Below are 26,570 nucleotides of genomic sequence, written 5' to 3'. Positions count from 1 at the left end.
ATTTTAAAAAGCAGCTTTATCGTTTTTTTTTTGTAACTAAGTGTCTGTAGTCTTTGTTTAGTACTAAACAACTTATCAGTCTTTGTGTTACAAGTTAGTGGGTTATAATTCCCAAACAACAAAATATCTAAAAGCTTTCACAAGTCACTTACATTATTTTTGTCGTTATTGTAACGTGTCTTCCTTCATCATTATTATTTTTATATATATCACGTGTTTTTTATTCCTAATAGTCTTTGTTTACTAAAGTAAATATTTCTTTGTCTTTGTTTACCAAAAGTAAATGGTTAATCAGTTTAGTGCCTAAAATAATCGTCTTCTTCACCGGTCCACTACTGGAATCAAGAGAACGAACGAGATAGTGAGCAAGTTAACAAGGTTGTGTCTTTTGTAACGACTTGTTTTTTTTAACGCTGTTTATTAAAATTGATTTGGAACATATTACATGAAAAATACGGCAAATAATGAGAAACTAACGGGTTTTACACACCGGAAAATAGAAAAGATAAACATGATTGATAACAGATTAGCAAAATGATTATGGTTGGTGGAATAGAGAGCAAACACAAAGCATGTGTTTTGTATACTATGATGTGCGACCTCCTATGCGGGTCCTAGAGATGTCTTCCGGAGGATATTCTGTATAAAGATAAAAACAACCTCAAAAGTTGCATGGAAAGAACATGTAAAAAGGTTATTCTCATTCCCTGGAAACTTTTTACTGTCAAAATCATATATTATCTGCTAAGAACGATATGTTCATGAGTATCATGAAGCTCAGAATCGAAAGATTGAGTCTATTATCCACCATATTGTGTACATAGAATTTAAGAGATAATTGTAAATGCCATACAGGAATGTACTTAGGGATGTCAATTGGGCACATTGTCCATGGGCGGCCCATGTCCAAATCGATATGGACTAATATGGTCACGCCCAAATATGCCTGAAATATTTCTGTCCAAATGGATTATGCCCAGATGCGCCCAGAGTCCAATGGACAAAACCAAATGGACATGGGCTGCCCAAATACGCTCATATTTAAAAAAAAAAAATATTTGAAATCACAAATATTTGGGGAAAAAGAGAAGGAAGGTGAAAAAGAAGGTGGAGGAAAGAAGAAAAAGAAGTAGATTAAGTGAAGGAATGAAACATGAAATTTAAGTATCTTTTGGCTTTTGTAAATATGGATTTTAAGTTTAAGTTTAAGACTTTAAGTATCTTTTGTGAAACATGAAATTTAAGTTTAAGTATGTTTTGTAAAACATGAAATTTAAGTAAGTTTAAGTATGTTTTGTAAAACATGAAATTTCTAATATGTACATCTTTTAAGTTTGAAAATTAGACATTTTACATTAAATGGACATCTGGATTCTATGGACAGTCCACCTGGTCATGGTCCTATTTGGATATGGTCCTATTTAGATATGGTTCTATTTGGACTCGACCAAAAACGCCCAGAAAAAAATAAGCCCATCTGGACACGCCCAAATCCACCCAGTCCGTCCAATTGACATCTCTAAATGTACTCTCTCTCCATTTGATGCAACTTATCTTCTTGTGGAGGCCATGCTTGGCCATTAGTCTCTACATTGACTTATCTTTTCTAAATCCTCCCATCTATCATCACTAGATTAAAATATCTCCAACGCTACTTCATTTTCCAACTTCAAATCCATTGTTGTTCAATAATAATATTAGAAGCTCAAGCACACTCTCCTGGTCACATCATATATATATAGAGAAGCTCAAGTTTTCATAATATTGTTTTATATATAGCCATGTTCGTTTGGTTGCCGCAGGTACCAGCGGCAGCGTCAACATTCTGCATCAACTCTTGTTCGTTTCGTTGACGCAGGAAGCTGCGTCTGACGCCGCGTCCGAATGCCGCGTCCTGCGGCTGACGCCAATAAAATCTGCGGTCGCGATATAATATGCGGCAGCGTCAACAGCATCGTCAGCATCTGCGAAACGAACAACAACTGTCCTCATTGACGCTGTCGCCGCCGCTGCCGCTACCGCTAACGCCGAAACCTGCGGCAACCAAACGAACAGAGCTATATATAAAACAATATTATGAAAACTATACTCAACATTCTCAAGTTCAATATCACAAACCGGAGAAGTTGGGTTATCCAAATAAAATAAAATTAGCATCTCTCAAATGTAAACTGGTGATGATCAATGATCATGGTGGCACCAATGTATATACACAACTCATATATATATATATGTATAAAGATAAAATAAATGACATCCTCCGGCTACTTGGATGGTTAAGGCTACAACACCAGGAAAACCTATAACTTTAGAGAATGACAAATCATTTTAGATGATTCGAACCAAACTACCTAATCTGCACCTTCGAGACTCTGATCATCTTTCTCCAATTTAGAAGATGGATTTGGTGAGTTTTGGTCGCGGTTTTATGATTATGCTTTCGTAAGGCTTAGCTTGTTCAACTTGGATGTAATCTCTTGTTTTCAATACCTGCAAAAAATTTGGCAAAAGGAATGAAACAAGATTTTGATCAAGTGTCTGAAGAAAATGACTACAAGACCAAACTTGTTCTTCTATGATGGTATTGTGCACACATACCAGGGTTTCAAAAAACATTCTAGATGCTTCTTTACGAGTTTTTCCAGCTAAAAGTTTGTCTGCTACAACAACAACATTCTTCCCATTCTCAGCTTCTTTATCAAAAATCGTCTGGAGATACTTCCCCACAGCCCTACAAGGTAAAAGAAGAATCAGTTTGACAGTTTGTGGAAGCTTTAGCTTATAGAATGTGGAAAAAAAAAATTATTCTGTTACAGACCTGGTACGAGAAGACCATCCACTGTTCTCTAGAAGACGAGCTTCATCACCATCTTGTATACCATCGTCCTCCTCATGATCTTCATCTACTTCATCATCATCCACGTTCAAAAATCCTAAATAGTCACAGTAAAATAAACTATAAGCAGCATCTCACAAGCTTGTTTAGTCCAGTTTTAACCAGGTTATGATGAGCACGTATTAGTCACATTTATCAAACTGAGCATACAGACAATTTGGATAGACTAAATTCAAATTCGAAAATAAGTTTAGAAACCTGTGTCATGTGCCACTTCCACGGTATCCATTTCCTACAGCATAAGATACCAACAAAAAGAAGAATCAAGAGGCATTTCTTTACTTGAATAAAGGACATGAAGCCACAAAGAAACTTACACCATTGTCTCCCATAAGACCATCACCAGAAGGAAGTTCTGTATCTGCTGCACTTTGCATATAAGCCTCCTCATTAAACATCTCATTATGTGGATCCACCCCATCACTATTTGCTTCCATTAGAGGTTCGTTGCAAGTTTCCAAAGCCGGATCACTAAAATCACCAGCTGCTAAGCATCCAGTTTCAATAGAACCAACTGTGATATCGCATGGAGTTTGGTCGTCTATCCAAAACTCGCTGGCTGCAGCTGATGCATCCGTCTTCTTATCTTCACTTGGAAGCTCATCTTCAGCTTTAAAGTCTGTTTCATTGAGAACGGCGTTGTTTTCTACATCGCCTTCAGCAATTTCGATAACATCTTGACCCTCTAGCCCTCCATCATGGTTCCCATGGCATCCTTCCACCTCCACATGATCGAGTTTGTCCTCAGATGGTTGACTGATCTCGCTATTCACTACAAGATCGACTTCAACAGCTGCTGCATCTCCATTGCCTTCTTTTGAAACTTCCAAGTCAGATCTTGTTTCACCAAGCTCATTATCGTCTTTCACTTCTTCCTGTTGGTCATGTGGCTGGGTAGCATCAGCCTCAGCAGGTTGAGGATCAGAGCTTTCTTCAGTCGCATTATCTTCCACAGCCCTGACAGAACATTCATTACCTTCCACCACTCCAACAGAAGCATGACGCTCATCATTCTCGATTACAATGATTCCTCTAAGATCATACGGCTCATTGTGTAGAGATACTAACTCCACTGACATACCTGTTAAAATATTACATGTGTCACTGCAGTGTACAAGAACAATTGAGAGAACTTTTACAGAACGGTCTAATGAACTTACCAGTGAATATAGGCTCCTTCAAGAGTCCATCCTCCAAAGCCTGCCTTTGAAGCATTAAGATCTCAGAAACAGTGCAAGGCGCCTTCTTTCGCACACGGCGTATACTTTCAGTGTTTGTCAGCTGTTCCCGTATAACACTAAAAATAGAAAAAGTAGACATAATCAGAATAAAATGATTAAACAAGTAAAAAATAACAGATATTAATTGCTACAAGTGTGAGACCTAAAAGGAGAAAGACACACACTATTTTAAGTACTGAATCTAGGTGTCTTGCGCCTAAGTGCTCTAGGAGCAATGAAAAAAAAGCTTAAAGGTATAAAAAAGCAAAGATAAAAAAAGGAAAACATACTCGCCAGGCAAGACCATAGGGTCATCCATTAGAACCTTCCTCTTTGTGGCAGTAGAACGAGGAGCAGAAGCTCTTAACCGTTTTGTAGTTGCTTTTTCAACTACAGGTGTAGACCTCATCCTCAGAAAGGATGACTTTCCCACTGTAAATAAGAAAATGAACATTCATTCATAAACCCTTTTGCCCTGCCTTATATAAGGCAAGAGGTAATAATTATGTAAAAGAACATAAAACACAACAAGAAAGAAACTGATACCTAAGATGGAAGACAACAAGTCATCATCATCAGGAATAGAATCTGCAGTTCTCTTGGACTGAACCAGTCCAACTGACTCAACAGAGTTCAGACTCTCTGCAGTTAGGGTGCTCTCAGTAAACGTGCGTTTTTTTCCAGTAATGTTATTGTTTCCTGCATCCTCGTTACATGTGCCATCTGGTGTAGTAGATTCAACCATGAAACCGTTTTCATCTCCCAGTCTGTTAGGTGGTGCTGCTAATACCTTTTCAGGTGCAGGCACATCAGAATCAGTAGATCCAGTCAGGTTTCCCAATTGCTCATCAGTTGCGTCTGCGTTATTCAGCTGCTCCTCTGGCCTAGAATCTGTTTCATGATTGACCTCAGTGGCTGACGCAATGGCAAAATGATCTGGCAGAAACAATGAAAGTTATAAGAATACGGTAGGCACTAAGACTTTGCATTAGGTTACATACATAACTCTAGTGATTGCAGTTTGTTTGACAAACCTTGGTTCTCTTCTATAGGATCTTTAGGGTGTTGAGTTAAACAAGGCTCAGCATCTGACTTATTCGCCACAACATTGGTTCCTGCCTCAGTGATTGCTTGACCAGGACCCTCCTCCATCTCTGCCCTGGTGTGAGAACAACATGGCGATGTAACATGTACATGCTCTGCCCTCTCCTCCTCCTCAGGCTCGTTTTGTGCGTTGACATTTTCATCAATCAGCGACTTATCCACCTCCATGGGAGTAACTGCAGATTCTCCTTCATTATATCCAGAGGTCAGGTCATTAAGCATCTCATTAGCAACCGGCTCTCCAGAGGCCTTGCTACGTTCTTCTGCATTCAGATCCTCTACCTCCATCTGATCATCGCTTGCCAGCTGCTCTCTGACGCTGGACGAGTTTGGCACCTCAACCAACCCAGGGGTTTGAGGAGCTTGAGCATCTTCAATGACCTCATTACGCAAAGCTAGATCTTCAACCTATCAAAAGAGAGACATTCATAAGAAACAATAAATACCAATAAGCCCTCATGCGTTACATCTATGTTGGTACGCACCTGCTCTTGATTGAAATCTCTGGGAATGGCATCAGAAGCTCCTACCATGTCACCCTTTATCTCCGGTGTTGCCGCATCCATATATGCATTGTGATCAGTGCTATTAACAAATACAATATCCACTATAAGTTAGCGATGTGCACATTCAAATTATACACAAAAGGTCCAATATCCAAGAAGGACAAGACACACAGAAGTGAAGTTCTAATCCACAATGCACTCTCAAAGTTAATAAAAATCAGTTATGAATATCATGGAAATTAAGAGGCATGATTAGACAACTTGTGAAGCATTTAAAACAACCTATGATAATAAAACCAAGAGAAGCCCATAGGGAAGCAAATATGCAATAATGTAACAAAGAATAGAGTAAAGTTAATGAACAAGAAAAAACTGACCCTTGAACTCCGTCATCGTCGGATCCAATAACTTCCTTGTCCTGGAATACTTCCTGCAGAAGAATACATGAATGAGAGAAGAGATCATACGCAAAATATAATAATAAGAGAGGAGACATTCCTATTTCAGATATGCAAAAGCTAGAAGCAAATAAACCAAAAGATTCTCTGATTTTTTTCATCTTTTCAATATGATTTTTACCCTACTTCTTGCCCCTAAATGGCATGCATATTATATATTTATTTATGTTCCATGCAATAATATACCTCTTCAAGCTCCAAAGCAGCTTGAGAAGTGTCGCCATCACCAAATCTCTCTGAAAAGGTATACAAATTAATTTTTTTATTTCAAGGCACACACAGCTATAAAAGACTAAAGATAAGTAAAAGCATGAAAGAACCACTGACCATCTAATCCAAATTGCGATGTGGAGTATACAACACCATCCATGGTATCCTGAAGAGTGATCTGCTCTCTTGTACTAACATGATGGTCAACGTAATTACTGCTACAAAAACAAAAGGGAGATCAATTCAAGACTCCAAATACCAGAGTAAAATTAAATATGAAGAAACTAACCCCTGAAAGAGCTCACTGTCAGGGAGCTCAAAATCATCAAGATCAAAAGTCTCAGGCAAAGTAATCGAGTGATACGGTGCAGTGGACTCTTCAGGGGGTAAGTCAACAGCAGCAGAGCGAAAAGCTTGTTTCACCTTAAGCAACGCCTCGCTGCAATCATCGAATAGGTAGTTCACCTTTTTAGAGTATATACGCACCACACCAAGGAGAAGATGGCTGGACAAACGCAACGCAATTGGAGCTTCCGGAAATAGAATAGAATCTGCCACATTGGGAAAGTAAAAAAGATTAAAACTTTGCTTCTGCTAAACGCTAATACGAGAGACCTAAAGGCACTCACCAACGGAGACACCGATGTCAGTATCAGTGATCTGATTCTTTCGAAGCTTCCTCTCCAAATGGGCAGCGATCCATATAGTCCCAAGTGGTCCTTTCTTAGCTAATATAAACTGTGAATAAAACATTCCTCTTCTTCAACACCTCACTCAACCTAGCATTTCAACAAAACAAAGGAACCATATGTAAGAGAAACATTTAAAGTTTCCACCTTTCGATAACAGAACCCAAAAATGAGCTAAACCCGATAACAAAGCCTCGAACTTGTCTGAGCTCTCAAAGGTCCTAAGACTACTTCACATAGAGTGGAATAAGAGAAAAGGGTGGATCAATTACCTTTCACTGATTCCAAGCTCGATTGAACAGAGTCCTTGCTCTGAGGAAACCCTAATACGCAGCGGAGACTTCAATTTCTGGAGAAGTAGAAATTTTCAGACAAGATCAGACACAAGAAGAGCGAAACTCGCCCGTGAAAGTAATAATTGCAATATGCAAAAAGGTTCGAAAATTTGGATCTTTTGGTTTTGGTTTTTCTGATTAGAACCGAAGGATTTGGTGCGGTAAGAGGAACACGAGTTCAATGACATACGTCATGCTCCTACTGGTTAGGACACGGGTGGCCCCGACATAGTTTTTAGATCATTTATCTCAAACTATATTATTAGCTTTGATTAAAATAAAATTCTTTTATTCAAAACAAGAGTGTTATTCAACCAATGGCTTATAATGTTTGTAATCAATTAAAAATTAAAATTCAAGAATAGTTTTAAATGATGAATTCTAAAATCTATGGAGTATGACTTGAATTTTGATTTCAATCATTTGTTCATGAAATTCCATCACAAATGATTTGAAATCAATTATATATATAAAGAATTTTAAAATTTTACCAGATTTTAAATTAGATTTATAAATCATATCCCCAGTAATACTAGATTTTGAAATAGATTTTAGAATCATCATTCGAATAGATTTTCCTTAGATTTAAACTCTATTAATACATGATTAAAAAATATCACTTTAAGATAAACGACTTCTTCGCCATTTTGGTTACACAAACTTACAAGGTGGCTGTTGAATCTGTGTCCGGTGAGTATTTAGAGTATATGTGAATATGATGATGAGTTATCTAAGAAATGTTTTATTGATCAATCAAGTGACAGATTATAAGAGTGTTTGATAATAAGCAAAAGAAAATAACAAGATTTTCGGCAGATCAAAGAATCAAAGATGAACCCTAGTTCTAGCCGCTCATGTAATTTCTTTTGTTTCTGAATACCTCTTGTGTGTTCTCTCTTCTCTTTTTATACTGAGTTCCTTTTTACCCTCAATTCAGATTGACCTAATTGACTGGACCGGGCTGAACTACCTTTATTTTACTTGTTAAATTAGGATTGGGCTCAACATTTGATGGGCTTTATTGAGGGGTATAATCTCAACCTAACAGTGACCAATCTGATACCAAATACAGCAAACCGGATACATGAAGTAAACCGATATGTGTTGGTCTGGCTCGGATGCCTAGTCTTGTCTACGTTATGAACATCACAAACCCAGTTTCATAACATAGTATAAAGCTCTAGTAACCTAACTTCCCCCAAGATAATACACTAATGTTCAATTTATATATCAATAGCGACATAAATGGTTTGCTACATGAATGATGTAATGAAAGATATAATTTTCAACCAAAAAAAAACATATGTCAAACTGCTTCACTAAATAGGGTAAGGTAGATTCTACGAAACGACCCTCAAATAATTGTACTCCCTCAACAAGCCACCTTCCAAAGTCGGTTCTTAACTCAAGCCTTTTGTGACCGACTCCTATCAAATTTATGGGGGCCACTACCTCTTCTCAAAGAAGACCTCACGATCTTGCATCTCCTGCTAGGAGGTACACACTCCGGGAGGATTGTATTATGAAGGTCACTGCTCAGTTTGTGGCGCGGTACGGGACGAAGTTTACGGGGGCTTTGGCGAGGAGAGTGGCTAAGACAACTCAGTTTGAGTTTATGAACCCGACTAGTGGCAGGTCCCGTTTCTATACATGGTATGTTGAGAGGTTAGCTGAAGTATTAAGGCCTTACAAAAAAGGCGATGCTTTTAATCAAGAAAAAAAGCGTGATGCTTGTATGAACACTGTTCTTGAGGATTTTTTCAGTTGTTTGGATCGTCTCCAGCAAGAGGAGGAGGAGGCATCGGGTGTCGCTTTGCATGGTTTTGTGGATGTTGTTGACTGTTTTGCTTCCATGGATCATGTATTGAACCAGCAGCACCTTACTCCACCAGGATCCCAAGTTCATCTTGGTGCTTACGGTCACCCTTTGATGGGGATGATGCAACCTGCACCACCAAAACTGGGCGTAATGTCTCTTCCTCCACCAATGCCTCTACCTGAACAACGAGAACCAAAGAGACAAAAGTTTGACGTGTCAGATCTTGCTCCAGAAGACCGGTTACACAATTTTCAGGGTTGGTCTACAATAAAGGTTTTTGTACCAAACGTAGGTGAAGTTTTTATTAGATAATAGCTAGGAGATCTAAACAAACTAGCCATATAGTTATAAATGTTGTAATATGATTACTTTTTGGCATGAATAGATTATACTAGGTTAAGATCCACGCCTTGCGCGGGATGAACATTATATATAAAAATTATTTTATATATTATATGTTTATAACATATTATGAAATAATAAATATATATTGAATAATTAAAAAGTCATTATCTACTACTTATATAATTAAATTGGTGCGAACATAAAAATAAATTTTATAAATCGAAAAAAAAAAATTTCTATTTGATATGATATATAATTAAATTTAAATGATAGTAACATATATATTGTATATTTTAATATTAATATTTATTAGATGATGTTTTTTGCTCATATTTGTTTTTTATCATTTGTATCTGTTATAGCAAAAAGTCTAAATTAGTGATAACAAAATTTTCACTGTGGGATTAAAGGTTTAAATAATTTATAATATCTTAAGAAATTAAGTTGTCAATATTTTTTCAAATTTTTTATCAAAAAAATGTTCAAAGTAAATTTTAAAATTAAGATATTTATGTATTTTTATATGTCATATAGTTTAATTTAAAATGATACATATATTTATATATCTTTTATTTTTGATACTTATTAAATGAGACTTTCAACTTATATTATTTTTTAATTATTTGTATCATGTCATAACAAAAGTTTTAAATCATAGATCACAAAATTTGAATGTGAAACTTTTAACAATTTTAGTAATTTATACTCGTTTTTAAAAATTCAAAATATAATATATAAATAATTTTTTAATTTTTATTATATAGTTACTATGATTGTTTAATTTATTTTAATAGCTTAAAATTAAACAAATATAATTATAATACACACTTATTTTTATCAAATCTTTATTATTCAAAATCATTAATTGTCATATATACTTTAGCCACATTAGGCAATTCCGTAATCTTATTTAAGGAAATAATGAAGCACATTAATAATGTATTTATTGGGGTTTAATAAAAAGCTTATTATATATTTAGATGAACCAACATATTTCTCTAAAGATTCTAAGAATCATTCTAGTGATGACACATGGCTACAAAAAATGTTGCAATGCTTGTCAGACATCGTTCATGTACCACGGACGGAGAACCTAAGGGCGGATAGCTTAGCACGCAGTGGTAGGAAACAACCGTCTTTCGTCGTTCACATGGATGCGGAGTTACCGAATTGGTTTACAGAGTCAATATGAGTCTGTAAATGTTTTTTGCTGTCAAAAAAAAAAATTTATTGATGTTATACAGTAGTAGTAATTTAGCATTTTCTCCTTTCTTAAGGCAGCATTCAACTTTAATTAAAGACTAAACACTTTTGAAGTTTCAATTTTATTGTTTTGGGCTTGAATAACGTTGACTTTTCTTAAGCATATACGAAATCGCCAAGACACGTAAGCACACGAACGTAGAATCATAACCGTCCACGTGTCTCATAACTCACAGTCTACTCAATCGCAATCGCTGATTCAACTAAATCCACGCTGTGTACTAGTGCATCGTCGCACCTGATTCCTACCACCGTCACTCCCTTCCGGTGAGAGCACGGACCACGATCGCGCATCAGATCGAATCGAGCGAGAGAGATATTTTCGAATTCCTTTATCGGAAATGCACTGTGACATCGGAACGAAGGAGGAGAGCTTCCCTCTGATTGAGTTCTAGAGCTTCCCGTGAAAGAAGAAGAAACATAAACATGGACGCGGAGCGATCGTCGCTGTGCAACTTCGTTGTGAACTTCCTGATGGAAGAGAACTACCTCCTAACGGCGTTCGAGCTTCTCCACGAGCTCCTCGACGACGGCCGCGACGCCCAGACGATTCGCCTCAAGGAGTTCTTCTCCGATCCTTCTCGTTTCCCTGCCGATCAGATTTCTCGGTATAATTCGATTCGAGGTTCGCCGATTCCTTCGCCTCGCATTGTTTATTTGTCACTCGCTTGAAAATGGTTAGATCGTCGTTGTCAAGTAGTGTTGAGCTATATGGTTGGTAGGTAGTAATTGTTAACTATGCAATGCAGTTGCGGATCCGCAAAGCTTATTGGAGGAGAAAGAAGCGTTATCGGAGAAGGTAGCTATTAGTGAATACGAACTTCGTCTAGCACAGGAGGATATTGCAAGATTGAAAGCTGAAGGACAGAAGAAATCTGATTGTTCCATTGACAAGTTAAAAGGTACTTTACTTAGATGAATGTGTATGTGTGTGCATAAACAATCAGTTCGTGCGGTGTGCGATGAATTTTTTAACTAGGATTGCAGAAATTTAAGTGATGATCGAATCGAGCTTAAGTAAATTGATCCATCACGTGCAGACATTTGAATGTATCTTAAAGTTTCTTCTGGAATAAGTAGTTGTTGCTAATGTAGCTATCAGTTTCTGTGCGTTAGCTATCTCATGTTAGCTGTTTTTTTTTGGCATAAGTATATTCTGCGTAAGCATCATTTATAATGCATGTTTGTTTTTTTTGTTGTTGTTTCAAATATCGTCAGAATGGTAGAAAGAAAATCACCAAACGCTCTTGTACTGTTTGTTATTTCTCAGAGTTGGAGGCAGATGAGTTTGGAGACAACAGACCAGAAATTCAACGGAAAAAGAAAGATTTTTCCTTCACTGATATAGGGCCTTTGAAGAACAATGAACGTCGAGATTTAAACTGTGCAGTGAAAGAGTATCTTCTTCTGGCAGGTTACAGACTTACAGCAATGACATTCTATGAGGAGGTATCTTATTAATCGTATGTCAATTTTGTTTATACCTTTTCGTGTTTACTGAGATCTACCTTGAATAATATTAGATATTTGACGTCATTGTGTATGATATCAGGTGACGGACCAGAACTTGGACGTTTGGCAGGACAGTCCAGCGTGCGTGCCTGATGCCTTGCGCTATTATTACTATCAGTACCTTTCATCTACTTCAGAAGCTGCTGAGGTTATATCCTGATATCATAATTTTCATGCACACACTTTGAATTGAACTGATGCTGTTAGAAATATCACTACCTAGAAACTTAGATCTTTTATATCATTGTCTTATACAAAACTCACTTCTCTCTCTCTTTTTCCCTCTGCATTTTTTTCTTGGCCATTTCTATATATTTAGATGCTATTCTGATTGTGGAGTGAATATGTAGAACAGGATCTTGATTTTAAATGTAACCTTTTGTAGTTGAGAATCGTACTAACCATTAAAGTTGCACTTTGAGGATTTACGAGGATTAAAATCCACTTTGAGGATATGAATTTGAATTCTCATTGTTCATAATTTTTGGATGCAGGAGAAAATAGCCATGCTTCAGGAGAATGAATCATTGAAAAAAGAGATTGAGAGGCTAAACAAAGAAAAGGATGGGCTACTTAAGAGCAAAGATATATTCGAAGAGCAAATCAGTGCTTTTAACAAGTCTACTGAATCACTTCAGAAGGATCTTAGGGAGAGAGAAAAGCAGGTAGTCTTTTTTTTAGACTGGATAATTTAAAGAAGCGGGCACTTTCATATCTGGAAATATAAATGCCTGAAATGACACTGATAGTATTCAGGTGCAAAGTTTGAAGCAATCATTAGAGCATCAGAGGAGGAATCTCAATGACTGCAGAGCAGAGATCACATCTCTTAAAATGCATATTGAAGGGTCTCGGGCTGGTCAATATGTGTCAGCTAGTGAAAGTGACGCTGTGCAATCCCAATCCGTGGAAAATGTCGAGAAACAGAAAAGCGCTCTGCCAGTGGAAGTTGAGAAACCAACAATCGAAAAGGATGGTGGGTTGATTACTGAGAGTTCTATATCTAATGAGAAAGGGCATACGCAAACAGAAGACGGTCTTGTGAAGGAAGAGATAAAGAATATAGTTCCTGATCAAAGAGAGGTGGCAGCAGACGCCAGCAGTATATCTAATAAATCCTTGGATAGTACTTTGGAGAACCAGAAAGAAGTCTCAAACCATCTGTTAAGTCCATCAAATGGTAATTATTCACCCAGTGACCTTGAAAGCATCTTGAAACTGGATTCTGGAATTGGTCGTTCAAAATCGGAAAATGCAATTGTGGATACTGCTTCTGAGGAAACGGTGAGTCCTGACTATACTTTTAAGAGTCTACTTTTCCATCGTGAATACTCTGTTATTTTCATATTCTTTTAGGGATCTAGAATATTTTTGAAAGGCACCTTTGTAGTTAGCAAAATTGGTAGAGGTCCATGTAGCTGTCTGTTTTCCTTACGCTATGCTAATGCTAATGCTATTTTGTGTCAACATAACGTAATATGGGCTGTTTGAATATTATTTTTTTCATTCCGTTACAGGGATTAGGAACAATTCAGATACTTGCAGATGCTTTGCCGAATATTGTTCCATATGTTCTGATAAACCATCGAGAGGTTCGAGTGTTTTTTTTCTTTCAATTTTACCGTTCAAAACGGTGGATGGAATATTACTGATTTGGTTTGTTTGACCTATAGGAACTCCTCCCCCTGATGATGTGTGCAATCGAGCGGCATCCAGATAGCAATACAAGAGACTCCTTGACCCATACATTATTCAACCTGATCAAACGTCCAGATGAGCAGCAGAGACGGATTATTATGGATGTATGTTACTGTTTTAACTTAGAAGCCTTCTTTGTGCATGATTAAGACTGGTAAGGTTTTGAGGTTGAGGCCTTTTACTGTTTATCTCAGGCATGTGTTAGCCTATCAAGGAATGTTGGGGACATGAGAACAGAAACAGAATTACTTCCACAGTGCTGGGAACAGGTTAATGCTACTCTTGATTTTACGAGTTGTATGTCTCTGCTTTAACTAAAATTTTGGTACGAATGGTAACATGCTGGCTGTGGTCTATTTCAGATAAATCATACATATGAAGAACGCAGGCTACTAGTTGCTCAATCATGTGGGGAGCTTGCAGAGTATGTCCGCCCTGAGATACGCGACTCTCTTATTTTGTCAATCATACAACAACTCATAGAAGATTCTGCAACTGTTGTTCGAGAGGCTGCCGCTCATAATATTGCGTTGTTGCTTCCTTTATTCCTGAACACAGACAAATATTTTAAGGTCAGAGCTTCACTAAATTTGCTTCTTAGCACTGTGGAAAAGAACTCTGACTGACATGGCTACAGTATAAACTCTAAAACAAGCTAATTACTAAATTTATAGGAGAAGATGGTATTTTTACGTTGGCATGAGACTATAAGCATAGAAGTTCCGTTAATATTTATAAAACCGAAATGCTACAAGACCAACTTTTCTGTTTCATTATTAGGTTGAGGAGATGATGTTTCAGTTGATATGCGATCCATCTGGCCTGGTAGTTGAAACCACATTGAAAGAACTACTTCCTGCGGTGATAAAGTGGGGTAACAGGCTGGATCATATCTTGAGGGTTCTTCTTTCTCACACATTGAGCTCTGCTCAGGTATAAACACAATGCCTTGCCCGTTTAAAGATTGTGATTGATAGTGGTTGAATAACTATTTTAATTCATTTTCACTTGCAGCACTGCCCACCCCTTTCTGGAGTTGAAGGGTCATTGGAGTCTCATCTACGAGTCCTCGGTGAACGTGAGCGATGGAACATTGATGTCCTACTAAGAATGCTCATGGAGTTGCTTCCAGCTGTACACCAGAAGGCGATGGAAACATGCCCTTTCTCTTCTATCCTAAAGTCAGAGGAATCGGCAGTCTCTGTTTCCTTGCTTGAGACTTATGCGGAGTAAGCTTCTTCACCCTCAACAACTCTTGACACAATTTTTTTTCTAGTTTCTGACGTCTTCTTGTACATAATCTACTGTGTCTTGTCTGAATGAAATTTCTGACCAGGGGACGTTCTGAGTGGCCTATGTTTGAATGGATGCATGTTGATTGCTTTGCTAACCTGTTACAGTTGGCATGCATGTTACCCCAAAAAGAAGACCATTTGAGAAATCGGATAACAAAGGTCTGGATTATATTTGCACCTGTTCTCTTATCTGCTGTTTGCCTTGGGAGTATCAACACTAACTTTTAAAAAATCTCTGCATTGATTTGCAGTTTCTCTTGACTGTGTCTGAACGTTTTGGAAGTTCCTACCTAACCCACATTGAGTTACCCGTGTTCTTGGTGGCCGTTGGAGATGATTCAGCTGATCTTCGGTTCTTGCCTTCTGCAATCCATCCAAGGATAAAAGGTTACTTAATTTCTGGATATATAGCGCGACACGAAAATTTCTTAAACAGGGTCTGACATAGATTCTTGTTTACTTTCTTCAGGACTGAAACCCAGAACTGCTGTAGCCAATAGACTCGCCACTCTATGTATTCTACCACTTCTTTTGGCGGGAGTTCTTGGTGCACCAAGTAAACGCGAAGAGTTAACAGTCTTCTTACGACAACTCTTAGTCGAGAGCAAAACAAAGGAAAACCAGTCGTCAAAGCATAACAACGAGGTTTTGGATGCGGTTCGCTTCCTTTGGTGCGTTTTTATAACCTTTAATTGTTTATAATGGTTTCCTCGAACTGCGTCTTCTTACCAATGAACTCCTCAAACATTGCAGCACATTTGAAGAACATCATAACATGATATTCGGCATTTTGTGGGAAATGGTCGTTGATTCCACTGCAGAGCTCAAAATTAACGCTGCTAAGTTGTTGAAGACCATCGTAAGCTTTTCCACAACACACATTTCCACTGTTTTCCCCCTCGATTATGTACTTATAGATATTAAATTGTGCAACAGGTTCCATATATTGACGCAAAGGTTGCGTCTAGCAATGTTTTACCTGCTTTGATCACTCTTGGCTCAGACCAAAACCTAAATGTCAAGTACGCAAGCATAGATGCGTTTGGATCTGTTGCACAGCATTTCAAAGTCGACATGGTACTGCGATATTTCAAAAGGAACTCTTGAATTATCTAAAGATCTGATATCTATGAGCTAATCAATTCACATATAATGCAGATTGTTGATAAAATCCTAGTCCAGATGGATGCTTTTCTCGAAGATGGTTCTCATGAAGCTATAATCGCAGTCATTCGTGCACTCTTAGTTGCTATTCCGCACACAACAGAACGGCTTCGAGATTATCTTTTGTCCAAGATTTTCCAGCTTTCAGCAAGTCCAAGCTCTTCAACAGACGTAACACGTCGCCGAGAGAGAGCTAACGCTTTCTGCGAAGCCATTCGTGCACTCGATGCAACCGGTAAGAGTATCAAAATCAAAACTTTCTTCTTTTGCTTCTTACATATCTTAATGTTCCAATATTAACTCGTTTTTGTTTAAATTCTCAAGATCTGTCTCAAACGAGTGTCCGAGAATACCTCATTCCAGCGATTCAAAACCTATTGAAAGACCCAGACGCGCTTGATCCAGCTCACAAGGAAGCTTTAGAGATCACAATGAAGGAGAGATCAGGTGGGACACTTGAAGCATTCAGCAAAGCCATGGGTGCGCACTTGGGAATTGCATCATCTGTGACAAGCTTGTTTGGAGAAGGTGGCTTGTTGGGGAAGAAAGAAGCAACCGAAACCACCCCGGTTGCACCGCCATCACCTACACTTCAGGGACCTGATTCACCAAAGGCGGTGGCTGCTGCTCCCATTGAAGACAACAGATTCAAACGTATCATGAGGGGCAACTTCACTGAGATGCTAAGGAGTAAACCTAAGAACCCAGATGAGACACCGCCACAAAATCACTAAACTAAATATAAACCAGGTTTTTTTTTTTTTTTCAACATTTTTACTAAGTATATTCTTGATACATGCAGAAATAAAATCATGTTCTTTTGTACTATCTCCTTTCCCCTTTGGAAACTGTCTATAAGTTCATTTTTTACACCTAAATAACTAAAAGACTGATGTTGGTGCCATTACAACAGTATTACACCTGAATAACTACATGTATTATATTCAGAAAATGTGATATTACATGATAATTACACAATCAATTAGTTGATAAATATAATTCATCGAAATACCACAGTAAATGTAAAAAAAAAATACTCCGTGATCCAGCTTGAAGTGAACATATCTGCCTTGGTAATTTTCTTACAGCTTCTACTACTTGTAAAGCACTTTGCATCAACATAGCTCAGAAGCAGAGCCTTGAAGTTTTACCAAACTCAACTTCAAATCTTCAATGGCTCTTTCTCTCTGGTAAGCAAAGAACTTCAGTGACTGCAACAACAACAAAACAGAGAAAAGATTCATTCAAGCTGTCTCTCTCAGTCAAATCAATGAAAGGATATTCATTTTACTTACGCCAAGTCTCTGCATCAAGACAGATCTTTGCAACGCTTTTCTTTTAGTCAAAAGATTCTGTGCCATCAGTTTCGACGAAGGACGTTTGTAGTTCCTGCCACGATACATGAGTATTGCATGTCCTTCTTTAAGTTTTTCGATAGAGATTAGTACTCCATTGCTTTCTGCTTCAAGTGATTTCGCTGTGTAAACAACTCTCGAGAAAAGCTTCTGCATCGTGATCACTTTCGCAACTTCTCTGTGCTTCCAGTGCTGATGAAGACCTTCCATTACGCCATCAAAGACTCCTCTTCTTCCAAGAACCAAGCTGCTGTTCATCTTCAGTCCGATTCTTCTCAAGCATTCTCTTTCTTCATTAGTCAGTATCTCAATGTCATCGTCGCGCTCAGATGGTTTCCGTAAAGAATTCAATTTGAGTAACTCTATTGTTGTCTTCTCTATCTTTGATTTCAGCTGCAAAAAAAAAAATAGAGCAACACAGGATTTATATTACAGTTTTAGGCTAAACCAGGGCTGGGATTTTAAACCGAACTAACCAAATTTCAAATCGAAGAACTAACCGAACTTAACCGAAAATTTAACATATTTAAACTAAAACATAACCGAAATCAAAAACTTTGATAGGATTTTCAAAAACCGAACTAACGAATCAAACATTATTTCGGTTAAATTCGGTAAGATACCAAACTAACCGAAAACCGAACTACCTCAACACTAAAAGATGCAAACTGAAGTTAAGAGGCTTACAATGCAAAGCTTGTGTTCTTGGCTTTTAAGTTCCTTTTCTAGTTTTGCTTTCTCAGCTTCAGTCTCCAAGTTTCTCACCTCCATATCACCGAACTTTCTCTGAAGTTCTTGAAACTCTAATAAGGTTCCGGTCTTGCTTGTTTCCTCCAACTGTTCACCATCTGCTACCACCTCAGAGATCTCTATATCACTCTCACGTCTGGTCTCTTCAAAATGTTGGTATCTTCTGAGTAACCTCTCTCTGTCATCAACCAAATCCGCAACTTCATCAGATAGAAAGTCCTTGCCTCTGAATAGTATTATCAAGTATTTGTTTCGTAGTATCAAAACTCCTCCAGTGAGATTCTGAAAAATTTGATAAAGCCCCAAAGATCCTCATCAACCACAACTATATCTAGAAACTAACCTCAGTAAATAAAAAAAACTTACCTTCAACTCATCTGCCATTTCCTCATTGTTTGTGTTGAGAGCTCCCCACTTGATTGCAATCTTTGCAATAACACACTTCTCCCATAGTTTCAAGATAGCAGAAGCTAAACCTTGAAGCCCATGGTTCCTCCCTTCACAAGTTAAGCAAATATAATATCAAATACAATCAACTATAAAGACAGTGAAGGCAAATTTACCAAGGACGAAATGAAACGGTAAAGCCTGAGCAATGTTTCTCAAGTAAGTAAGCTCCTTGTCGCTAAGCTTTGCTCTAGTGTTAGGTGGGCAACGTCTAGAAGGAGTTCTATATCCATCAACCACTTCAGGAAGCAAGTCAGCGTCAACAGGAAACGGTCTTCTCATCCACCAATCCACATATCTAGGCCCCAAACCATTCAGTAGCCTCTCACCTTCTCTCTCGTACAACGATGAGCTAATATCATCTCCCCCCTCCTTCACACATACTGATGAATCACTCAATGGTCCTCGGTAAACAACGAGAAACTCCTTCTTGCTCAACACAACCAACCCTCCAGTCTTCAACTATTCTTGAAAAAACATGAAAAATGAGATTTATTTAAGTGAAAGTATAAATAAGTTAAAACAAACAAACAAACCTCTAAGATCTCTTGAGCTCGCTCCATGTTCCGACAAAGAGGGACATCAAACCTCACCATAGCAAGCTCGTTCTCCTCCCAGATTAATCTAATATCGTTCACAACTGTTTCCGTAACTCCTGCTTTTCTCACATTCACCCATTCTCTCATCTTCGAAGCTTCAAGTCTCAGTCTTTTCAACAACCCTTCGTCTAAGATAAGATCAGCCGTCGTCAAGACTCTCTCTTTCTTCCTCCTCCTCAATATGAACTTCTCTTCCTCCCTCTCCCAAGGCATTCTCCTCCTCCTCCTCGTCTCAGCTTCCTCTAAGGACTTAAACTCGCCTTCAGAATCGTCGAGCTTCTCAACGCTGCGGACGATCTTCTTCATGGCTTTGCTTCCTCTCACGCCGCTCTCTCGACGGTTTAACGCCTTGAACGTCTTCTCCTCGGCGTTCTGTTTCCTGGTGCTCTTGTGGTGATGTGAAGTGTTGATAAGCTCGTCGGGTGGGAGAAAGATGGGACCTTTCATCCATGGAGCTGTCGGGACCTTAATCGCATTGTCGGGGAGTTTTGGGTTTTCATTGAATTGATTAAAGTTTGGAGCTTTGGAGGTGTGTGGAGGGTTCTGGTTTGGGTTTAAGGAGGAGATGGTGGTAAGTGATGGCAATGGTCGCACCGAGACGAAGAGAGGAGTTAGCATCAGTAAAGTCTGCACCTTTGAGTGTTCTGTTCGCAAAAGTTTTAACTCCAAAGGCAGAAGTTAGAAGAAGCTCTTACACAGAACGATGAGATGGGTATGGTATACACGGTTTAGGCGAACCGTCTCTTCGGTTATTATTAGGCGTTTGGTTCTGTTCGGTTCCATTCCAGTTTTATTCGGATTTGAACAATATTTGAATCGATTTGGTTCAATCTTCTTTTCGGATTGGGTTTGGATAAGGTTATACAAAAATGTCCATATAACTTGCAAAATATTAAGAAAACAACTAAAATTCACCAAAAAGTTTTTAAAGTATGTAAATTATTTTTCAGAAATTATAAATAATAGAAAACTTTTACTTTTACACTTTCTTTGATACTACTATTCGACTTTTCCACCAATCAAAAAAGATTTTCATAAATACCACATTCATTACTGTAAAACACTAAACTAAATTTACTTATCTTCAACCTATTATCATCTATTATCTTCTATCGAGATTCATCTTTTCTCTCATTCGAAATCTATCGTCTCTTTCTTTCAGCAGCCGGTGACGAAAAACGATTACAAAGAATCGAGACTCAAACCCTCAAAGATGTCGATTCCACTCCACAATCATATGTTTCTAATTTTTGTATTTTTTGTTCATTTCAAGTATATAAATTATTTTTAAAAAACTATAAATAACCAATTACTTAATCCAACTAGTAATATTCAAATTAATCGAAGTTTATGTATAAAAACTACAACAATTTCCAGAAACACTTTAAGATATCTAAATTATCAAATTATCTTAAGCTATGTAAAAAATTTACAATATTCAACTTACAATATTTTAAAATATTAATTTAGATTTTAATTCGATTTAGATAATACCTTTATATCCAAAAACCACAATTTTTAACTCTTAGATCCCATTAAAATATTCTTTTAACTGTTCGGATTTTTGGATTTTATCAGCTAGTTTTGGGGTTCACTGGAAACACATACGGTTTAGGCGAACCATCGGTTTATTGAATGGTTAAATTTGATATAATATTTACTGGCTGAAAAAAATTCACAAACATTTAAGTAATTACGGACCAGACCCAAGAACTAGAGGATAGATTCTTAACAAAGGTTCTAAAGTATCTTCCGTGAACTTCCTCGCAAATAAAAAACATTTCGAAGTTGTAGTATTCTCCCCATCACGGCTATAATAAGCACACTCCTCTGTAAACCTGATACGGTTAAGAAACTCATCGGTGATATCAGGCCAAATAAACCGGCCAGGATGTGGACCGACTCTCGACCAGTCCACCCAAGTCAAGGTCCGGTTTGCACTCATTTCTCCATGGAACATGTGAATGAGAGTCGGGATGTAATGCTCGTCCATGTAACAAGGCGGTTTGCAGTGCTGGTCGAATATTTTGTAATAAAAAGTGTCTGCTAGTATATGAAGAGCAAGCTCACGGGTTGTACTAAACCATTGTGATCCTTTACGCCAATGTGTAACGTTTATCTGTGGATACATTTTGGGGTTGTAACGTCCCCGACCGGACTTTCTTGGATCGTCGAATGAGCCGATGAAGCTGAGATTTGTGCCGGTTAAGTAATCATAAATGGTTGTGAAGTCAAAGAGTGGGATGCAAGAATCTGACAAGAGGACGAATCTTTGGTTTGATTCGTCGAGGAGAGCGTTGGCTAAGAGTCTTTTCTCTGCGTCTACCATTGATGATGTTCCCCAGTACACTGGCTGTTTCATAATGGTTCACGAATGTAAGTAACGTTATCGTTGCTTTACTATTACAAAGTTAACATAACAAACAAAATGTTCTCGAGTTTAATGTTTATAGGGTTATTGAATCTAGTTTTGTTGTCACTTTAAGTTTTTACTTAAGAATTTATGAGAAAACATGGTTTATTATACATTCATTTAATATTTCCCAACAAAATCACTCGGTGCGTTCTGTGACAAATTCTAACAGGATGCAAATATGTTCAACACAATACTACATTAACTCCTTTAGAATTAAGCGACAAAGAGTTAGCATAGCCTTGGTTCTCTCAATAATGGAGAAGTTAAGGAAAAAATCTTTTTTTGTCAACATCATAAATTATTTGACAGAAATAACATCATAAATTACTTTATTATAGTTTTAACTTGTGAGACAGTTAGAACTTCAGACTATACAACAGTGCATTTTTTTTTTTTTTGCAAATCACAAGTCACAAGCTTCTTTAGATGGAAATTTTTAGAAGTTCTTTTTTGTGGATTAGTAGTAGTAATATACACGTTAAAAGCTTCAATTCATACAAATTTTATATTTTGTTCTATATATAGTAAGAAATGTAATGTTGAGTATATACTTGTTAAAACTACTTTTATTATAAGATGATCTATGTTATTATCTTATTAACATGATTAAAAATGTATATATGTTAGAATAATATCAAGTGGGTTCACGGACAATTATGCAAGGGTTGCAAATCAAGATCAATACACGTGCCACGTGAAAAAACCAACCTGTCAGCCACATTAATAGATGTATACAATTTGGTAATGTAAGACATCTAGATGTACTAATCATACATATGGTAACTGCATGAAAGTAATTAAGCAAAGAAGACGAGGTAAAATAGCTGTTAATTATTAATTACCTGGCTTGGGATTCTTCTTGAGTAGAAGACAGAAGTTTCAGGGTAAGAATCTTGAAAAGATGGATTAGTATGAACATATATGGAATAAAACCCTTCATGTCCTTTAAAGAACTTGTCCCACAAAGCAGCCAATGGGAGTGCGCCGCCAGTCATGAACATGAAAGCCACTTTCACAACCATCTTCTCATCATTATTATGCATTCTTCCAAACCATGATGATGAGGATGGTGAGGATGATGGTGATGATAATGAAGAGACCTTGGTAAAGAGTTCTTGATCACTCATGTCGTGTTGAAGCTCTTGTGTTTGTAGCACTTGTTTGATCTCCATCATTGTTGAGTGGTGGAATAGCACTGTTGACCATAAGGGTTGTTCTGTCTTCGGCGTGGACATGTGGAAGGCTTTTAGTTGTAGATAAAGGAAGACACCAATTAAGAAACCGGTGACAAAGAAGAGTGAGCGTAATACATGTCTACCACTTTGAAAGAGAATCAACCTCAAGGGTTTTGAGATCATCAAGTGTTCTTCTCCCTTCTTGATCTTTTGATCAATAATGCCCATGGTGCAGAGAGAGAGAGAAGAGAGGGAGAGAGAGGTGGGTTATGATCGTTTTTGATTTTTCAACAGTTATATTATAAATGCGTTATTACAAGTTGTAATAAGAATACCAAAGGTATTTGGAGTGTATTAGACAAAGTCAAAAAAATTGACAGGGTAGGCTATGGAATGAAGACTTGATCTGATGACTTTTCCAATATAACGATTGTTTTTTTTTATGTATGAACAAGACATACATAACGATCATGTGTGTTTGTAGGAAGCTTCTTAGGTTTTAGATCTTGACATTCTTACGTTTTGACGAAATCTTATCTTGCCCCATAGGACGGAGTAATATGTACAAAAGATTGTAGTCCAAGTAAAGGTGGTTTTAAAAAATATAAGGGCGATTATTAATACATCAAATATCTTAATCAAGCATGCATGATAGTTACACCTCTACTGGTGATTCCAAGGACTAATTAATTTTGCTTTAGTCAAGTCACAAGTAATTAAATAAAGACCAAGCTGGAGAATTCTACTTGTATCGGCACGATCAGTGATACGATAACTAGTATTTTCGCTAATGTAATAAATCTTGAAACCATTAGTTAATTATATAAAAGTTTGACAAGAACATATGTTTAGTGATTTGTACTAGTATTACAACTCTGTCACGATCATTGTTTTAAATTAACTGGTGTGTTTTGACCCCAAAAAAAGCTTCATTATTATATTTTGGGTGTAATTGATAATTCCAGAAACTATTGGGTTTATTATGTATTAACTCAAAACATACGGGTAATTAGTTAAAACATATAAAAAGACTGAGGGGGGTATAAACGCCGGTCCGGCGTCGTTTTCAACATTCTAAATATTTATCGAAGAAACCAGCGATGGACGACGACGGAGAAACCATGACGGCGACGACGAGGAAGAGAGAGGAAATAGAGAGAGAGGCGGAGGAGAATCGAAAAGAAGCATTGTTAGCTTCAACACAGTCTCTTCAACCTAATTTCAACCGATCAAACGTCACCCAGAAACAAATTTCGAAATTACAGGTCCGATTCTCAAAGCCTCCGCATCAGTTACGAAATTTATGAAATTAATACGGTTCGGTTTTATTGGTTTAGTTTGCGGTTTGGGTAAACCGAATCACTTCAAATGTTATGTGTAGTCATTTGGTTAAATGTTATAACAGGAGCTACACAAGAGACGTATGAAGATAAAAGCCAATTCAAAGAAACCTAAAGCTAAGCTAAGCATGAAGAGTAGAGCAGTGGAAGATGGCGAAAGCTCTAAGATATTGAAAGAGTCAACAACTTCTTCTTCTTCTACTACTACCTTAGAACAGCAGCCAGCAGCACCAATGAAGCCACAGAAGCTGTATTGGGGGTAACAACCTCTCTCTCTCTCTCTCTCTCTCTTTGTACTAAGAGCTTTAACGAGACACTACACTTATGCAATGTTTTGTTTTGTAACAGGCTTGATACTAAGGAACGGTGGGAAAGGAAAGCCAACATGTAATCTCATTCGTTGAATCCATTTCTCGTTATTAGTTCATTACTTAGTCCATTGTACAAGTTATTACAAGAGCAAGACTAACAAGTTCAATGTATGAAGCGACGTGGTTTCTTTTTGTTAATTTCAAGATCTGGAGGTAAAAGCAATGACTCAGTTTTGATAAAGAATTGTTGTCGGAATTTGAGCTTGAAACACTGAAGCTTATAGGTCTCAAAATTGAAAAGTACATAAACTAGTCTTTTGTAATATGAATAAGGAACCAAAACAGAGTTTACTTCATCCTAAACACCACAAAACAGAATCAAAAGCTCTCGCTCTCCTCTATCCTGATGTGATTCTTCACCATCAACTTCAAGCTTCAACAGGGTACTCGAAAGTGACATCCTTTCCAGTAAGTTTACGGTACACACCCATCATAGACTCGAGCTTGTACTCTGTGTTGTTCCTCTCCTTGGCCTCCAAATACACCTTCATGATCTTGGAACCATCAAGACGGTAACGAGTGCGTTTCCCAACGATCTCAGCAGGGTAAGCGACATCCTCGAGCATTGCTTCATGAACAGAGGTTAGCGTTCTGTTGCGTGGCCTCTGAACAGCAGCACCCTTCTTTGGTGGACGCATGATCCTTCTTGTCGCAACAAAGATAACATCCTGCGCATACAAAAATGTCAAGAGTATTAATAAAGAGACATTGCAATATACTCATTAGAAAGGAGAAAGTGGTTTATACCTTTCCACTAAACTTCTTCTCAAGCTCTCTGACGAGACGGGGGTGAATCTTGCGGAAAGCTTTCCTCAATCTGAATGGGACGTAGATCACAATAGCCTTGCGGTTTCCAGCAATGTCCATGTTACTGCACAATAAAGAAAACTAAATTATTCTCCTTGCAACCTAGACGAAAAAAACAAAAATGTAGTAAACATACACAGCTTGGTTGATGTAAAGATCTTTCAACTCGCTCTTCAACTCCTGGTTGGTGTTCTCCAAATCAAACAGAGCCTGAGCAACTTGCTCCTCGCACTCTGTTGGAGAGGCATTCTTGTCCTTCTTGATCTTGTTCTGAGCCGAGAACATCTTCACAGAATCTTCATTTTGTCAAAAAAAAAAGAAAGGCAAATGCTTCAGGCATACGAACTAACAATCCTCAAAACCATGGATTATATATATCTTCTAGACCTCTAATCAACATTTTCAAAAATATACACATTATTATAAAACTAAACCAAATCATCCACATAAACACCTAAAGCCCGCATCTTTAGACCAATTACATAAAAGCTCTAACATTACACCATTCTACACTGAAGTGAGCTTACTAAGATTCTAGAGAATTCACCAGCTCAAGAAAAAATAGAATAAAATGACGAGGGGGGCAATGGATGAGACGAAAGAGAAACACTTTTGCAACGTACCGTATAGCGAGAAATCTGCAGGAACGAAGAAGAAGAAGAAGAGCTCAAGATTGAAGAACAAAAAGAGAAGTAGCTTGCGGCTTATCCTTTTAGGTTTTAATGTTTGATGATTAGGGTTTCCAAAGGTTGATCGTATCTGGGCCGTTAATAGATTCTTAAAAGCCTATGGGCCT

The 26,570-nt window shown here is 37.6% G+C and overlaps 6 protein-coding genes across 8 annotated transcripts; 2 read left to right on the top strand and 4 right to left on the bottom strand.

Moving 5' to 3' along the window:
• Positions 1-2,131: 2,131 nt before the first annotated feature.
• LOC106354462 (sister chromatid cohesion 1 protein 4-like) lies at positions 2,132-7,581 on the bottom strand. Of its 2 annotated transcripts, none has more exons than XM_013794393.3 (16): positions 7,356-7,581; positions 7,024-7,173; positions 6,684-6,945; positions 6,512-6,612; positions 6,371-6,420; positions 6,104-6,156; positions 5,706-5,805; positions 5,151-5,628; positions 4,663-5,052; positions 4,407-4,548; positions 4,057-4,193; positions 3,214-3,977; positions 3,095-3,128; positions 2,819-2,933; positions 2,599-2,731; positions 2,132-2,490 (listed from the first exon to the last, which is right to left on the bottom strand). In XM_013794393.3, exons 2-16 carry the CDS (start codon positions 7,145-7,147, stop codon positions 2,392-2,394), a joined length of 2,982 nt encoding a protein of 993 aa, XP_013649847.1. In that variant the 5' UTR covers positions 7,148-7,173; positions 7,356-7,581; the 3' UTR covers positions 2,132-2,391. The 2 variants fall into 2 exon arrangements, with proteins under 2 accessions (XP_013649847.1, XP_013649848.1); XM_013794394.3 differs by having other exon boundaries at positions 6,512-6,609; positions 7,356-7,580.
• A 3,546-nt stretch (positions 7,582-11,127) lies between these two features.
• Positions 11,128-17,344, top strand: LOC106354464 (RAB11-binding protein RELCH homolog). Of its 2 annotated transcripts, none has more exons than XM_013794395.3 (19): positions 11,128-11,470; positions 11,595-11,747; positions 12,116-12,294; positions 12,398-12,505; positions 12,852-13,022; positions 13,114-13,641; positions 13,875-13,949; positions 14,031-14,159; positions 14,250-14,324; positions 14,418-14,627; positions 14,836-14,988; positions 15,070-15,284; positions 15,392-15,509; positions 15,602-15,737; positions 15,820-16,021; positions 16,104-16,209; positions 16,287-16,427; positions 16,509-16,749; positions 16,839-17,344. In XM_013794395.3, exons 1-19 carry the CDS (start codon positions 11,272-11,274, stop codon positions 17,246-17,248), a joined length of 3,549 nt encoding a protein of 1,182 aa, XP_013649849.1. In that variant the 5' UTR covers positions 11,128-11,271; the 3' UTR covers positions 17,249-17,344. The 2 variants fall into 2 exon arrangements, with proteins under 2 accessions (XP_013649849.1, XP_013649850.1); XM_013794396.3 differs by lacking the exon at positions 11,128-11,470 and adding an exon at positions 11,508-11,522 and having other exon boundaries at positions 13,107-13,641.
• Positions 17,345-17,429: 85 nt separating this feature from the next.
• LOC106354465 (chloroplastic group IIA intron splicing facilitator CRS1, chloroplastic-like) lies at positions 17,430-20,371 on the bottom strand. Its single transcript, XM_013794397.3, has 6 exons — positions 19,603-20,371; positions 19,183-19,528; positions 18,986-19,116; positions 18,557-18,901; positions 17,810-18,262; positions 17,430-17,725 (listed from the first exon to the last, which is right to left on the bottom strand). The coding sequence occupies exons 1-6, from the start codon at positions 20,281-20,283 to the stop codon at positions 17,630-17,632; spliced, it is 2,052 nt and encodes a 683-aa protein (XP_013649851.1). The 5' UTR covers positions 20,284-20,371; the 3' UTR covers positions 17,430-17,629.
• Positions 20,372-21,301: 930 nt separating this feature from the next.
• On the bottom strand, positions 21,302-23,761 carry LOC106354466 (glycosyltransferase BC10-like). The gene is made up of 2 exons (XM_013794399.3): positions 22,924-23,761; positions 21,302-22,018 (listed from the first exon to the last, which is right to left on the bottom strand). The coding sequence occupies exons 1-2, from the start codon at positions 23,482-23,484 to the stop codon at positions 21,359-21,361; spliced, it is 1,221 nt and encodes a 406-aa protein (XP_013649853.1). The 5' UTR covers positions 23,485-23,761; the 3' UTR covers positions 21,302-21,358.
• A 537-nt stretch (positions 23,762-24,298) lies between these two features.
• Positions 24,299-25,148, top strand: LOC106446227. Its single transcript, XM_013887930.3, has 3 exons — positions 24,299-24,521; positions 24,662-24,855; positions 24,945-25,148. The coding sequence occupies exons 1-3, from the start codon at positions 24,357-24,359 to the stop codon at positions 24,985-24,987; spliced, it is 402 nt and encodes a 133-aa protein (XP_013743384.2). The 5' UTR covers positions 24,299-24,356; the 3' UTR covers positions 24,988-25,148.
• Positions 25,149-25,163: 15 nt separating this feature from the next.
• Positions 25,164-26,546, bottom strand: LOC106354467 (40S ribosomal protein S7-3). The gene is made up of 4 exons (XM_013794400.3): positions 26,398-26,546; positions 25,911-26,070; positions 25,715-25,838; positions 25,164-25,635 (listed from the first exon to the last, which is right to left on the bottom strand). The coding sequence occupies exons 2-4, from the start codon at positions 26,057-26,059 to the stop codon at positions 25,336-25,338; spliced, it is 573 nt and encodes a 190-aa protein (XP_013649854.1). The 5' UTR covers positions 26,060-26,070; positions 26,398-26,546; the 3' UTR covers positions 25,164-25,335.
• Positions 26,547-26,570: the final 24 nt, after the last annotated feature.

Source organism: Brassica napus, chromosome A2 (genome assembly GCF_020379485.1).
Source record: "Brassica napus cultivar Da-Ae chromosome A2, Da-Ae, whole genome shotgun sequence".
NCBI lineage: Eukaryota > Viridiplantae > Streptophyta > Magnoliopsida > Brassicales > Brassicaceae > Brassica > Brassica napus.
Note: the sequence above shows the minus strand (reverse complement) of the source record. Positions and strands in the feature narration are given on the sequence as shown.

Excerpts from the sequence above, each read along its gene's own strand:
- LOC106354464 (XM_013794395.3), top strand. The coding sequence starts at position 11,272 with ATGGACGCGGAGCGATCGTCGCTGTGCAACTTCGTTGTGAACTTCCTG. Across the intron at positions 11,471-11,594 it reads TCGGTATAATTCGATTCGAG|TTGCGGATCCGCAAAGCTTA; the intron begins GTTCGCCGATTC and ends TATGCAATGCAG. Across the intron at positions 15,285-15,391 it reads TTGCTTGAGACTTATGCGGA|GGGACGTTCTGAGTGGCCTA; the intron begins GTAAGCTTCTTC and ends ATTTCTGACCAG.
- LOC106446227 (XM_013887930.3), top strand. The coding sequence starts at position 24,357 with ATGGACGACGACGGAGAAACCATGACGGCGACGACGAGGAAGAGAGAG. Across the intron at positions 24,522-24,661 it reads AACAAATTTCGAAATTACAG|GAGCTACACAAGAGACGTAT; the intron begins GTCCGATTCTCA and ends ATGTTATAACAG. Across the intron at positions 24,856-24,944 it reads CCACAGAAGCTGTATTGGGG|GCTTGATACTAAGGAACGGT; the intron begins GTAACAACCTCT and ends GTTTTGTAACAG.
- LOC106354466 (XM_013794399.3), bottom strand. The coding sequence starts at position 23,484 with ATGGGCATTATTGATCAAAAGATCAAGAAGGGAGAAGAACACTTGATG. Across the intron at positions 22,019-22,923 it reads CAAGAAGAATCCCAAGCCAG|CCAGTGTACTGGGGAACATC; the intron begins GTAATTAATAAT and ends ATTATGAAACAG.
- LOC106354465 (XM_013794397.3), bottom strand. The coding sequence starts at position 20,283 with ATGCTAACTCCTCTCTTCGTCTCGGTGCGACCATTGCCATCACTTACC. Across the intron at positions 18,263-18,556 it reads AAGAACACAAGCTTTGCATT|CTGAAATCAAAGATAGAGAA; the intron begins GTAAGCCTCTTA and ends TTTTTTTTGCAG. Across the intron at positions 17,726-17,809 it reads TCTTGATGCAGAGACTTGGC|TCACTGAAGTTCTTTGCTTA; the intron begins GTAAGTAAAATG and ends TTGTTGTTGCAG.
- LOC106354467 (XM_013794400.3), bottom strand. The coding sequence starts at position 26,059 with ATGTTCTCGGCTCAGAACAAGATCAAGAAGGACAAGAATGCCTCTCCA. Across the intron at positions 25,839-25,910 it reads CTTTACATCAACCAAGCTGT|TAACATGGACATTGCTGGAA; the intron begins GTATGTTTACTA and ends TTTATTGTGCAG. Across the intron at positions 25,636-25,714 it reads AGAAGAAGTTTAGTGGAAAG|GATGTTATCTTTGTTGCGAC; the intron begins GTATAAACCACT and ends TTGTATGCGCAG.
- LOC106354462 (XM_013794393.3), bottom strand. The coding sequence starts at position 7,147 with ATGTTTTATTCACAGTTTATATTAGCTAAGAAAGGACCACTTGGGACT. Across the intron at positions 6,157-6,370 it reads CTGCTTTGGAGCTTGAAGAG|GAAGTATTCCAGGACAAGGA; the intron begins GTATATTATTGC and ends ATTCTTCTGCAG. Across the intron at positions 4,549-4,662 it reads CTTGTTGTCTTCCATCTTAG|TGGGAAAGTCATCCTTTCTG; the intron begins GTATCAGTTTCT and ends TCTTATTTACAG.